The following is a 14,612-nucleotide window of genomic DNA, read 5'->3' on the forward strand; positions in this document are numbered from 1 at the left end:
CCTTCTTTTCCTGAAGGTGCAAGTTTTTATTGAACTTCAACTTGCACCAAAACAAAAAAAAACAAACTGGGGAAATGTCAGGCAAGCTAAAATGAAAAGGTCAAATGGAAACGTCAGGACCAGCTCAGGCCAAAGTGCCTCCCTTAGATTTTAAGCAAAGTGCTGAAGTAACTCATCACATCTGGCATCACATGTAGACAGAGAAACAGAGTTATTGTTTTGAGTCCAATAGGACTGTTGCTCGTTCTGAAGAACACAGTCTTATAAGACTTAAAATGTTAACTCAGTCCTCTCTCTACAGATGCTGTTAGACCTGCTGTGTTTCTCCAGTGCTTTCTGTGGAATCTGGAGTACTTAGCTTTAATTCGATGTGTCTCCCTTTTCTGGTTTTACATTGCTATATAATCTGTTGTTCATGCACAAGCTGTGGCTATGGAATTGGAGGTTAGTTTCCCGTTTGCCTTGTGTTGGAGTTCACAAACAGACTTTCCAACAGCAATCACCACATAACCATCTGAAGTGAAGTGATGAATTTCTTTGTTTTGAGGCCAACTGTAACATACTTACAGGCATGCTGGTTAAGATCAGAGGCATTACAGACTGGAGACTGACAGAAGTAGAATTATTTCCACAGACTTCAAAACTCTTGTTTTTAAAGACACAATAGATATCTCCAGGGTAAAAAGTAGTCATTCTTTGAGAAGATTAAAATATAACGGGCATCAGTGCCTTTTGCAAACTCAAACTTATGCAGAGTAGTAGAACTTTTGTAAAACATTTCCAGTATTCAGTGTGTTGTGGTTGATGAGAATTTCTACATTGGATTCACAGGTAAAAGTGATGACAGTCAAAGCATTTCCTCAACATTTACCACAGGACACCTATGTAGCAACTAAGGCAGGAAAGAAAGTCAAAAATGCAGCCAATTGTTGTTAAACACATCCACAAACTCAAAAATTGTCCCTGACATGACAAGTAATTTAGGAGCTAGAAAGAATATTAACATCAGTTCCTCTTTATATTCCTGTCCTGTTGCAAATAGCAAGCTGTGTGAGTGCTGTAACGTCGGTGACACATTCGGGCATATTCATTACTCCGGTTCTGGATCGGCTGTTCAAAGCCAATTCTGTTCAGTTATTTGACAAAATTAAACAAGACCTTCAAAGATGGGAGCCACTTCTGGTCTCGTAGTTGGGTCAGATAGCGCTTATTAAGATGAATATTCTCCCACCGCACCCCCCCCACCCCCGGAATGGAAATTTAACAATCGCTGTGAAATCTAAAATCCATTTATTGTGAAACGTGTAAAAAGAGAAATGCTTTCTAAATTTGATACTGTGCTCAAGTTCACAGAGTGCTTTTGCTGAGTTCAGCAGTTAAGGAGACAGCTTGTTTCTGTTTCTGCAGAATTTAGTAAACATTCAACCTAGCCCTGTGAGCAGTCAAAATTCAGCAGACTACGGAATACGAAGGACAGTATGTCCAAATAACAAAAGGAATGAAAACGAATAACAATTCAAATGTGCATAGTCTTTTTCCTTGATAATGGGATAAGAAACACTATAAATCAAGCTTTTGAATTATGCTCCGTGCCTTTGCTAGCTGCATTGTGCCCTCTGTAATACAGAGGATAGACTAATATAATAAAACTCTTTTTTCTTCACTCTTGCTAATAGTTGAGTCCATTTAAGCTTCACGACACTGCATGCCGCCCCCCCCCCCCACGCTAGCTATACCCTATACACAGATGTTCCCCCTGATTTTCAATAAATAAACATTTAGGAGACCGAACAACAGGTTCAACTCTTTTATTTGGCATCGTAAATGGCCTCTCATTAAATTATCTAATCTGCAGTTGCCTCATAGATTGGGGGGAGTGGATCTCCCAGACATTAAAAGCTACCACCTTGCTTTTATCCTACGTGAGTGATTGGGCCTATAGGGACTCTTTCAATATGGTTAAATATCAAAACCTCCCAGGCAAGGTGCCCCCTTACTAGTTTGATGTTTTTGGACAAAATGAGGACATTTAGGGAAAATTGCCATAACCCATTATTTATAAATACCGTTAAAGCATGGAGTGCAATCCAGCAGAGGGAAGGCAATAATGGCAAAACATCTTCTCTTACACCTGTAATGGATATGCCGAGTTTTCAACCGGGGATGATAGATTCAGGAATCAAACATTGGGCAGCTAGGGGTGTGTCTTGCCTGGCCGATTTATTCGAGGGAGACACAATGATGTCCTTTGATCAGTTAGCACGGAAATATGAGATATCTAATGGGACCTCTTTCATTTTTTTTCAAGTTAGGCTTTTGAATAAAATCCCTACACTTTCGACTGATCCCTACAAATCCGACTTTGAGAGGTGGGTGCTCAGTGCTCAGCATACACATTCTGTCTGTACTTTATATCATCAATTTGGGGATGACCCCTCCGTTGTGTTCGATCGACTCTGCAGGATGTGGGAGACAGAGCTAGATGTTGAGGTCTCCTCAGAGGCATGGGAAGATATTTGGGAAAGCGCAAGAAAGATATCGATTTGCAATCGGACCCATGCTTTACAGTGAAAGATTCTCCACAGGGTCCACTTGGCTCTGGACCGTTTGTCAAATTTAAACCAGGGGTATCTTCAGCATGTTCCAAGTGCAAGGTTTCTACGGGCACTCCTACCCATTGTGTCTGGTCCTGTGGTAGGCTTCAAACGTACTGGAGTGCTGTGGCAGGTGCATTGGAGAGGATTTTGGGTGTAAGGTTGGAGAAGGACCTGATCTCTCCTCCTCTTGGCCTGCCCAGTGTGTTCCCTGCAGGTGCACCTAAGAAAAATACTTTTCAACATCCTCACTTTCTGTGCTGGAAAGAATATCTTGCAAGGTTGGGTATCCGAAAACCCTGTGGGCCTGTTGGGTTGCCAGAAGATTGTTATGGAGCATATCCCTTTGGATTTTCTTACAAGTATGGTACACCACAGAATTGAGAACTTCTGTAAGGCATGACAGCCCTTTGTGGAATACCTGGACACAGATTTGTGTGCCACACTAATAAGGGCTTTTATATAGCTGTCATGATTGTGTTTTAAGAGTCCAATGTCCAGGGAGGAGGAACTGTGAATGTGAGTGTCTTGTTTGGCTGGGTTGAGTTATTACTATTGATTAATTTGCTGTTGGTTATTATTTAGTTAAATAGCTAGCTTAGGTTTTTTGAGCATATATTTTTCTATATATATATTATATATATTTAAACATTCGTACAAGGGCAGGTTGAGTTTTTATTTTTGTGTGTTCTCTCTTTGTACACAGTTGAGACTGGTTTTTGAGTTGGGCGTGTGTGCTTATATTGTGGGTGGCACGATGGCTCAGTGGATGGCACTGTTGCCTCACAACGCTAGGGGCCCGGGTTAGATTCCTGCCTCGGGCAACTGTCTGTGTGGAGTTTGCACAATCTCCCCGTGTCTGCGTGGGTTTCCTCCGGGTGCTCCAGTGTCCCCCCACAATTCAAATATGTGCAGGTCAGATGAATTAGCCATGCTAAATTGCCCATAGTGATAGGTGCATTAGTCAGGGTAAATATAGGCTTGGGGAATGGGTCCGAATGGGTTACTCTTCAGAGGGTCGGTGTGGACTTCTTGGGCCGAAGGGCCTGTTTCCATACCTATAGCTAATCCAGTCAAATATAGGAAATAAGAGCAGAATGACACGGCGTTTGCTCAAGTAGTCAAGAACTCCAGTCTCCTAACCCATTCCCACAGTTCTTGATTCTACTAGTGGCCAAAAACTTATTGATCTCAGTCTTGAATCACTGATCTCAGTGACTGGCAGCCTCTACTCTAGAGGGCTACAGGCAAATGATCAGCCAAATGGCATACTTCTGCTCCTAAACTCTTTGTCTCCATTTGAAGTACAGGGCTCTACTCTACCAGAGGCATTGGGATTCAAAGCATGAGTCAGGTTGATGGCCATATTTGGTAGCAAGTGCTTCATTGTCATCAAATCAGTGCCACCACTGCATTTCAAAAGAACTTCAGAGTGTCTTTGAAGCAATTTCTATGTCCATCTATACAGCTTTATCTATTTGAACATGCAAGATCAGTCTGGGAGATGATCTGCAGGAATTTTCCCTGAATGCTTGTGGAACCGTCTTCAAGAAGAACACTAGTATTTAATCATTCAAATAAAACAAAGCACTGCATATACTGGAAATCTGAAACACAAACAGAAACTACTGGCAAAACCCAGTAGGTCTGACAGCATCTGTGGAGAGAAAATAGAGTTAACATCAAGTCCAGTAACTCTTCTTCAGAACAGTGAGAGCAACTTGACTAGCGTTTGATCCATGGTCCTCTCATTGAATCCAGAAAATGTGACAGATATTGCTCGTGGGGTTTCTGTATCCCTCTCAATACATCATTGAAACGTAGTCCAGGTGTTACTACCGGACAGCAGTGTAGTTACAGAAACAACTCTAGACTACATTTTTTGCTGACTTGCCAAGATCTTTGTTATCAAACAACTGCAGCCAAATATTGTAGGAAGACATGGGCAGTGCAGCTGATCTCCTGGTTAATGGTATTCTTGAGCGACATGGCTGCCATTGTAGAAGTAGTACTCAACATGTTCCAGAAACTTCCCTTTAATATACATGGGAGGTGAAGTATTTCACAGACTGGGTATGAGCAGAGATCAAAGTTTGGTTTGGACAGCATTCACGGACAGATAGAGTTTCATGTATGTAGAACTGAAGTGATCTGGTAAATCTGGTGCACAATGCATATAGTCATTCACAAAACATACATCATGCATTGCTTTGGAGATGGCTGAGGTTATAGAATTTTCGACCTAGGTTGTATTGAGGGCAATTAATGATGATGGAGGTCAGAATCATCATTAGGTAGATCATAAATAGTATCAGTGCTATCACACAACCTGGTCTGACTATGCCCTGGATTTTAAAAGGTGCCTCTTTCAGCCGCTTTATTTAGTCATTGCATCAGGAGACAATTGTTGTTAGGGACAAGGAAGCAAAACGTATACACAGCTGGACGATACCGGTACAGTATTAAAGAGGTACTTCACACCTTTCTTTATTTGGAAGAAGGAAGATGCAAGCACAGAATTCGAGAAGATGGACTGTGCAATTTTTAAGCAGATTGATACAAGAAACAAAAAGTTTTCAATTTTTAAGAAGATTTGTACCTCAGGTCAAGGGTTTGCTCACTGAGCTGGAAGGTTTGTTTTCAGACATTTCGTTCTCAGAGGATGGTTGATGAGGTCTAAATCGATGTGTTTGTTGATGGAGTTCCAGTTAGAATGCCAGGCCTCTAGGAATTCCTGTGCATGTCTCTGTTTGGCCTGTCCTAGGATGGATGCGTTATTCCAGGCGAAGTGGTGTCCTTCTTTGTCTGGACTCACTATCACTAGTGTCCTTACGTACAGATGAAGAAGGGCACCACTTCGACTGGGACATAACATCAGTGCTTCACCAGAAGCTCACTGATGATGTTATCTTGTGTGGTAACGAAACATCTGAAAACAAACCTTCTAGCTGATATGGACCAAGCACAACCCCTCAAAACATTTTTAAGCAGGTAGCGCAGACTGTAACTTTGGTATATGTTTTAGGTAAGCGTATAGTGGATATTCCTGGAGTGAATTAGCTGGTCCGACGACTGCAAAGTTTTGAGAGGGAGAGGGAGAGAGAGAATGCTACACAGCTAGCTGGCCACTCACCTTTGATTATATTGGCTTTCTTCAGACATGAAAACCTAAGGATTATCTGTTAAGGGGTAAACAAAAAGTACCCCTATAAACTTTTCAAACCAAGCCTAGTTGGAGCCTGGCCAATTATCCCCCTATCTGGAAAGGGCATAGTAACCTTGTTAAAAAGACCAGCATTGTGACACAGCTCAGCGAACAAACTTACAACCTGAGGCAAAAAGGTATTGAGGTTTCGGCAGATTCAAAAGTGAACAAATCCGCAGGTCTGAATGAGTTGTACCCTAGATTATTGTGGGAGATGGAGGAAGGAAATTATAGGGACTCTAACCTGAATTTTTAAATTGCCTCTGGACACAGGGGAGGTGCCAGAAGACTTGAGATCAGCTAATGTGATTTTACTTTTCAAGAAGGTGGTATAGACCAGGGAATAACAAGCCATAGAATCCCTAGAGCATAGAAGCAGGCCATTTGGCCCATCAAGGACTCTTCACTGTGTCCCTCTGAAGAGCATCCCACTCAGACCTACCCCTCCAACCTATCCCTGTAACCCTACATTTTCAACAGCTAATGCATCTAATCTGCACATCCCTTGACACTATGGGCAATTTACCATGGCCACCTAACCTGCTTATGGGTCCAGGGTAATTATGAAGATGGACCTAAAATTAGCTTAGTAACAGGAAACAGATGGTGCAGTAGAAATTTGTGTGACTGGAGCCCTGTGTACAGTAGCACAGGGATCAATGCTGGGTCCCTTATCATTTGCGATATGAATAAATGTAGTAGCTGAAAATATGTGAAGGAAAACAGGTAAGTTTGCAGATTGCACAAAGATGGACTGGGTGACTAACAGTGAGAAGGAAGGTGATAGGTTATAGGAGAATATAAAACAGATTGATCAGATGGGCAGATCAACTGCAGATGGAATTTAACCCTGATAAATATGAGGAGATGCACTTTGAATGAAGGACAAAGGCAAGGGAGTACTCAATAAATGGCAAGACACTAGGAAGCTCAGAAGTCCAGAGGGATCTTGGGATGCTTTTCCTCAGATCCCTGCAGGTGGCAGGACAGGTTAATAGTGTAGCTAATGTAACATGTCGGATGCTTGTAGTTATCAGTTGTGGCACAGATTATAACAAAGGCAAGGGAGGTCATATTGGTGCTGTACAAAACTTTGGCTAAGCTACACTGAAGTACTGTGTGCAGTTCTGGTCACTGCTCTGTAGGAAGAATGAGACTGCATTGGAGTAGGGGCAGTGGAGATTCACCAGGATGTTGCCTGGGATGGATCGCGTTAGCTATAAAGAGATGCTGAATAAGCTTAGATTGCCTTTTTTGGAGCACTGAAGATTGAGAATGAATCTGATAGAGCTGTGTAAGATTATGAGAGGCATGGACATGATGAATAGAAAGCAGCTGTTCCCCTTAGTCCAAGGGTCAATTACAAGGGAGCATAATTGTTAAAGTGAAAAGCAGGAGGTTTAAGGGGCATTTTTGGATAATTTTTTTTATCCAAAAGGGTGAGAGTCAGCAATGCATTGCCTAGGAGGGTAGTAGAGGTGGGAAACCTTACAACCTTTAAAAAGGTCTTTGGATGAGCATTCAAGGCAATGTAAGAAATTGGGACTAGTCTGGAATGTAGGCTTTTTAGGCAGTACAAATTTGATGGGCCTAAGGGCCTCTTCAGTCCTGTGTGATTCTATGATCCTACAGAGTTAGGATGAAAAAAGCATTCACCCACTCATCCACAGATTCAATCAATAAGCACATCGACCTGGACCCAATATATCGACCACTGCAACGGACAGATGGAACTGACAACCGGGAGCAACAGATTCAAACCACTATAAATGCAGGAGGAAAGATCACAGAAGCGCTTCACAGGTGGCTCCCAAGCACTGAGGATGTCACCTAGACAGGGGATGAAACGTCTGCAACACAAATTCCCAGCTTGGCGAACAGAACCACAGCATTTTTTCCTTCTGTCTGACCTCAAGAATACAACAGTTGTCATTCTTTAAAAAAAATTAGATAGATCAGTTTTGCAAACAACTATGCTATTTCCCTCTTGTCCACAAGAGAGGAAGTCATATTTTCTGCGGCTCAGAAAATCCTTCTGAGACGCTCTTCCTATTGGACATTCATGATGTATTGGTGCTAGATGGATGTTCATTATTAATCAAAGAAATAAACGATATGTCCAGCAGACAACAGTCTCCTGAGGATCAAGTGATACAGATATCACTGACACAAACAATGACAACACTGACTTAGGATGGCTTTGTATGTGCCTGTATGTGATGGTTTGTTAAAATGAGGCCATGGTGTCAGCAAACCACTTTTTGCATTGCTTTTCCTCATGGCTCCACTCCAGACATCATATGACCAAACCAGCCATTAGAGTTCCCGGAAGGATGACCTTTTCTTCTTTTGGAATAGCACTGAAGATTTCATCAAGGTCAGACTGGCCCTTTTCCTTAATATCTTCATCTGAGTGAAGGGTCAGGACATAAATGTTGTTGATAGAGTCATTTTGGTTATGGCTACCAGTCAGTGAGGTGTCATAAGCATTTCAGTTAAACAGCTGGAAAATTCTAGCACTGTACCAAGATCCAATTTCCAAATGGTAAAACCAATTGTTTGGATATTAGGATTGCTGCATTCTTTCTGGGAGGTGTCCCCACAGCTTGTTCTTTCAGCTGCCCCTGCCAGGAAGTCAGGTTTCACTAAGGGTGGTGGTAGAACTGAAGTTCTCCCTTCCATATGGCCATTTGGGTGTTCAACGTTTTCTAAATTGTGGGACATTCTTCCTTTGACCACAAAGATGGGGATCCCGGAGGGACTAGTCCCCAGTTAGGAGAAATTAAGACACTCTATTTCTGGCACTTAAAAAAACTACTCTCCCATTTCAAGGCAATAAAGCATACTTTAAGTGGACTCCTCAGTCACAGATGCTGCTGTGCAAAGACATCTGTGACCCACTGTTGTCCAATCACTTTCGCGCATTTGTAGGGCATGTAAATTCTTGATTTGGGACTCCATGCCCTCGGTTTTGTTCCCATCACCATGGGACTTAGCAAATGGACCCTGGGAGAAACCTGTTCAAGGTCTTTTTTAAAATGAGTCCTTGGGACTCAGCACTGTAGGCCAAAATCTGACCACCAACCTGAGAAATCATAGAATAGAATCCCTACAGCATGGGGCAGATCATATGCTGTGTCAAACCATGATAATCAAGATCACCTCAATCTGCTTTGTGGTTGAACAGCAGTCTTCCTTTGCCTGTTTTACTGTTGAGAACTTCTTGAACCACACTTTGCCTTGTCACCATGGGCGCCCCTCGCAAGAGTAAGGAGCTCCCAATGGTATTGCTCAAGCACTCACTGAAACGCAGAAACCGCAACCACATCAAGGTAGCAATCCACAGCAAAGCAAATTAAACACAATGAAACAAAGTTGCTAAATGTCATGGATCAGATTGATTATAGGCCACATGACTCATGATTAGATGATCAAACTCTATTTAACAGGTTATTTGAATAGTCATTAGCTGTTACCACTTCCTCCCAAATGGGCGAACATGAAGATTTCACATCGGCACATTTGGACGCACAAAGGCATAAATAGACCTATGATTAAAATAAAGTGTGTAGAATTCTGTTCTTATTACATGGGGTTCTAAAACTTTTACTAATACTTAGGGGCTCATATTCAGTCTTTGTATCCATTCTCTGAAAACAACAATGTAATAGCCCTGCCCATTTTTAAACTTTATTTAAACAGTCAGAGGGAAATGGGTCCGGGTGGGTTACTCTTTAGAGGGTTGGTGTGGACTTGTTGGGCTGAAGGGCCTGTTTCCATACTGTAGGGAATCTAATCTAATTGCAAAAGAGGAAATTTGCATCAAAATGGATTGGAAGCAGTTGGTCTTGCTTGTAATCAGAGCCCATATTTAATAGGTGCCTGTCTTTTGTATAATTGTAACAGAACTGATTCAACTCATTATGGGAAAGCAAACATATTGCAGAATGAATGCTGATGGTCTTTAATTAGATTCAGTGTTAGGTCTAGGTACTCAATGCATTTTGATGCGCTGAAATATTATGCAGCGCTTCGGAAGCTAGTGCTTCCAAATAAACCTGCTGGACGCTTACCTGGTGTGTGATTTTTAAACTTTGTCCCTTACTGAAGGAAGACAAGGAGAAATCAACAATAGGGTCAAACATGAATGCATAGAAAAGATGAACATTCAATGGCTCACAATTCACCCTGACAACTCAATTGGTAAACATACAACTTCATTTAGTGTAGTTTGTTTGCACACTAAGAATCAAAATTATTGTTCTATAACTGGTCTCCTTATGGCAATAAAGGAATCCATGACTGGCCATTTGGCTACCATTTACTGTCGATAATATCCAGATTTCATTTTCAGCCAGAGAATTAAAGTTGACTGAAATTCTTTACCGTTTGGTCATATAGGACACCAGTGACAACTATTTTAAATTGTGTTTAAGAACACTTGAACATGGGACATGATAAAAGTCAAATGTGATGATGCATGTTATTTGTTTGAAATAAAAACAAAAGTCCTGGAGAAATCCAGCAGCCCGACAGCATGTGTAGAACAAACAAAGTTAATGTTTAGTCCATTAGGATTCTTTGGATCTCCAGCATCAATGGTACTTTGCTTTTAGTTTACATTATTTACTTGCCTTCTGCAGTAGTTTCTAGTCATTAGTGTCATTTGTTTACTTATGCTGCTCCGATAATCATCAAAATGAAACCACTCCAATTTACAAAGAATGGTAAGTGTTCTATTGTATCTAGCCTTTAAGACAGAGTTCACTTTTAGAGGAGTCCCATGTGCTGAATGCATACACATGTTGCGACTCTGCCTGACTGTTCAGCTGTTTTTGTGTCTGTGAACTGCACACACGGGAAATCTGTTGGATTGCTGTCATGTCTGCTCTGCAGCTTGTAAGAGTCAGAGTCGTATAGCATGGAAACAGACCCTTTGGTCCAACTCATCCATGCTAAACAGGTATCCTTCTAAACCCTTCCTTTTCATGTACCCACCCAAAAGTTTTTGTTTAATAACGTAAGAGGTACAGTTAGTAAGTTTGCAGATGATACCAAAATTGGAGGTGTAGTGTACAGTGAAGAAGGTTACCTCAGATTACAACAGGATCTTGACCAGATGGGCCAATGGACTGAGAAGTGGCAGATGTAGTTTAATTCAGATAAATGCGAGGTGCTGCTTTTTGGGAAAGCAAATCTTAGCAGGACTTATACACTTAATGGTAAGGTCCTAGGTTGCTGAACAAAGAGATCTTTGAGTGCAGGTTCATAGCTCCGTAAAAGGGGAGTCGCAATTAAATAAGATAGTGAAGAAGGTGTTTGGTATACTTTCTTTTATTGATCGGAATATTGAGTACAGGAGTTGGGGGGTCATGTTGAGGCTGTACAGGACATTGGTTAGGCCACTATTGGAATATTGTGTGTAATTCAGGTCTCCTTCCTATCGAAAAGATGTTTTGAAACTTGAAAGGGGTCAAAAAAGATTTACAAGGATGTTGCCAGGGTTGGACGACTTGAGCTATAGGGAGAGGCTGAACAGGCTGGGGCTGTTTTCCCTGGAGCGTCAGAGGCTGAGGGGTGACCTTATAGAGGTTTACAAAATCATGAGGAGCATGGATAAAATAATTTGACAAAGCTTTTTCCCGGAAGTGGGGAGTCCAGAACTAGAGGGCATAGGTTTAGGGTGAGAGTGGAAAGATATAAAAGGGACCTAAGGGGCAACTCTTTCAAACAGAGGGTGGTGTGTGTATGGAATGAGCTGCCAGAGGAAGTGGTGGAGGCTGGTACAACTGCAACATTTAAGAGGCATTTGGATGGGTATATGCATAGGAAGGGTTTGGAGGGACATGGACCGGGTGCTGGCAGGTCGGACTAGATTGGGTTGGGATATCTGAACGGGCTGGACCGAAGGGTCTGTTTCCATGTTGTACATCTCTAAATCTACTCAGCCTTTTCTACTCCATTGGAAAAATACAATTACTTAAGGTTTTCTACTGTCACTATAGTTCTCTAGCACAGATAAAAGCCAATGGAGAGTTGAGAGTCTCATAGTAAAAAATACTGTAATCCCCTTCAGTTTCCAAATAGAATTCATTCAACTTAGCTTGCATAGCAGTAATCCTCTGCAGACTAACCTTGAAAACCAACTAGATGTGGAAAGATTTTTTTCTCCTTGTGGGAGAGTCTAAGACCAGACAGCATTACCTCAGAAAAAGGGTCACCCACTTGGAACACAGATGAGAAGGAATTTATTTTTTTACAGGGTTGTGAATTTGTGGAATTCTTTACCACAAAGGGCTCTTGAGGTTGGATTATTAAGTATGTTCAAGACTGCGATAGATTTTTAATCAATGAGAGAATTAATTATGGGACAAGGTGGCAGGGAAGTGGAGTGATTTCATTGTGTGGCAAAGCAGACTCAATGGGTTGTAGGGCCTACCTTCTGCACCTATGGTCTTACAAAAGTAAGAACTCGACGCAAGTTCTTTCCCCCAGAAAAAGGTGGGAAGCCTCCAGATATGATCAGGCAAATGGGAAAAGGTTTGCGCTTGTGGCAAAGTGGAGCATCCTTTTTCAATAAAAAAAAATTAGTTTGTTTTAAACTGTGTAGGCCTCTTCTGACCCTCAATCTAGATCTGGTGAGAAAGCCAAGCAGACCTCAGGTTAAAATCCCTGGTGAGGTATTCAGAGCCCAAGATGTATATTTAAAAGAGAACCACAATTGGCTTGGAAGAGCGATCCTTTCAGACCATGATTTAGAGTTGAAGTCAGTCAGTCAATCAGATCTGGTAGGTAAAGAGTTGCCAAGTCTGTCTATTTTAACAGCACACCACCTAGTTTCTCATAGCTGGTTATAATATGTGGATAGCCGAAAATGTGTTGCTGGAAAAGCGCAGCAGGTCAGGCAGCATCCAAGGAACAGGAGATTCGACGTTTCGGGCATAAGCCCTTCTTCAGGAATCTGAAGAAGGGCTTATGCCCAAAACGTCGAATCTCCTGTTCCTAGGATGCCGCCTGACCTGCTGCGCTTTTCCAGCAACACATTTTCAGCTCTGATCTCCAGCATCTGCAGACCTCACTTTCTCCTATAATATGTGGGTATCACTGTGCGTTCTGTTTTCATTTATTCAACATTGAACCAGAAGTAGAAATACACAATATTTGAACAACAGGTTAATTTTATGGGTTATAGCTTACCTGGCTTATAATGAAAAACACAATAGTCATGGCAGCACATGTCAATGTGACAAGCATCAAGAATTTGAAACGAAAGATTAGGCCCTGTTAAAAAATAAAGAGGCAGTCAGCAAAACCACCGGTGATATGCTATTTGATACTGGAAATGGTTCACTCTTCTATCCATTTCAAAACTGCAAAATTATCAGTCCTTACCTGTCAGAAATTCTACACCCAGTGAAACCCTGACCCTCGCTTCCATCTTCAGAGTCCTCATGTATTTCTTAAGACCAATGCCCATTGTTCCTGCAACTTCCTATCTGAACCCTCTAGCCAGGTTTCCACTTCTCCCAAGCACTTGTGCATTCCTAATTAAGTATCACAAATAAACTCTTTGGACTTCCCCTCAGCCTTTAACAGATCAAACCAATCACCTTCCTCCAGTGCCTCTCCTCCAATAGGTCAGCAAGGTTCCTTTTATCCAAACATCCTCAGAAAAACTTCCTAACTCTGTTCCATTATTTCTAGAGTCACACAGAGATCCATCTTGTTTGGTTGGTACCTTGCAGCAGCAACGTTCACAGACTTAGACCAGGTGGGTATTAAGTGCAAATGTCTATTACCTCCACAACTTATCCCAACCTTCTAAATTTCATTCTTGGACAAAATCAGTTCCCTTTTATCGAACAATGGGATAACTATAGTGATAAATTTCACCTCAACCACAAACACCATAACTCATTTCCCCTCTCTTATTCACTTTCAATCTTGAGTGGAGCTTGAGCTTGCAAAACCAACATTCTCTCCAACACAGAACATTGCTTCCATTTCTGAAGCACTTCCTGCCCATATCAATGACAAAAATTAAATAAATTGCTGGGGGGGAAAAAAAATCAGCTGGTCTGGCAGCATCTAGAGATAAAAATCAGAGTTAATGTTTCAGGTCCAGTGACCCTTCTTCAGAATTCTCCTGCCCACCTCAGTTTATTTTGTCACTAAAATCTAATCCTTGTTCTTGTTATCCGAAATTCTCATCCACTTTTATAAAATTTTACCTCATCAACATCCAATCCAGCAATTTCATTTGCATGCCACCCATTGAGTCAACTTATTCCAGATCACTGATATCAATTGTCATCTATTCTAAATTCATTCATGGTTTTGTCCTTGCTTGGTCAGACAACATTGATTAGCATTAACATTAGTTACTATGCTTTCTATTTAATCATAGCTGTACCAACACTATGGAAAGTGGATGTGTTTGTTTTGCGTTCTGGGGTACAGTCAATGGAACGGAATCTTGGATAGGTGCTAACAGGTAACAAATGTGACACAAATTTGAATCACTGTTCAATAATGAATTTTGCCCCTGTTCACATCCATCTTTCTTTCATTAGTTCACACCTACGAAGGTGCTGATATCATCTATCATGGCACCCAAGGGCTGTGAAAAATCAAGTCACTCAGACAAACTATCTCTGGTCTTTCCCACTGAAATATCTTGCTGCCTCATTGCACTAGTATTGACAGCCCCTTGTTGGGGAGAATCTGCTATCGGGGTACCTACATTGGGGCTAGGGAGGGGAGCACCATTATTAAAGGAGACACTGTCAGATACCAGCTAAAACACAGCCATG

The 14,612-nt window shown here is 41.6% G+C and overlaps 1 protein-coding gene across 2 annotated transcripts in view; it reads right to left on the reverse strand.

Annotated features, from left to right (window-relative positions):
* wls (Wnt ligand secretion mediator) overlaps positions 1-14,612 on the reverse strand; it is a 92,264-nt gene that overhangs the window by 5,676 nt on the left and 71,976 nt on the right. For both annotated transcript variants that reach the window (XM_060830402.1, XM_060830403.1), the window contains exon 10: positions 12,997-13,080. In XM_060830402.1, the coding sequence (XP_060686385.1) occupies positions 12,997-13,080 (84 nt within the window). The remainder of the gene's footprint in view (positions 1-12,996; positions 13,081-14,612) is intronic.

This window comes from Hemiscyllium ocellatum, chromosome 9 (assembly GCF_020745735.1).
Source record: "Hemiscyllium ocellatum isolate sHemOce1 chromosome 9, sHemOce1.pat.X.cur, whole genome shotgun sequence".
Taxonomy (NCBI): Eukaryota; Metazoa; Chordata; class Chondrichthyes; order Orectolobiformes; family Hemiscylliidae; genus Hemiscyllium; species Hemiscyllium ocellatum.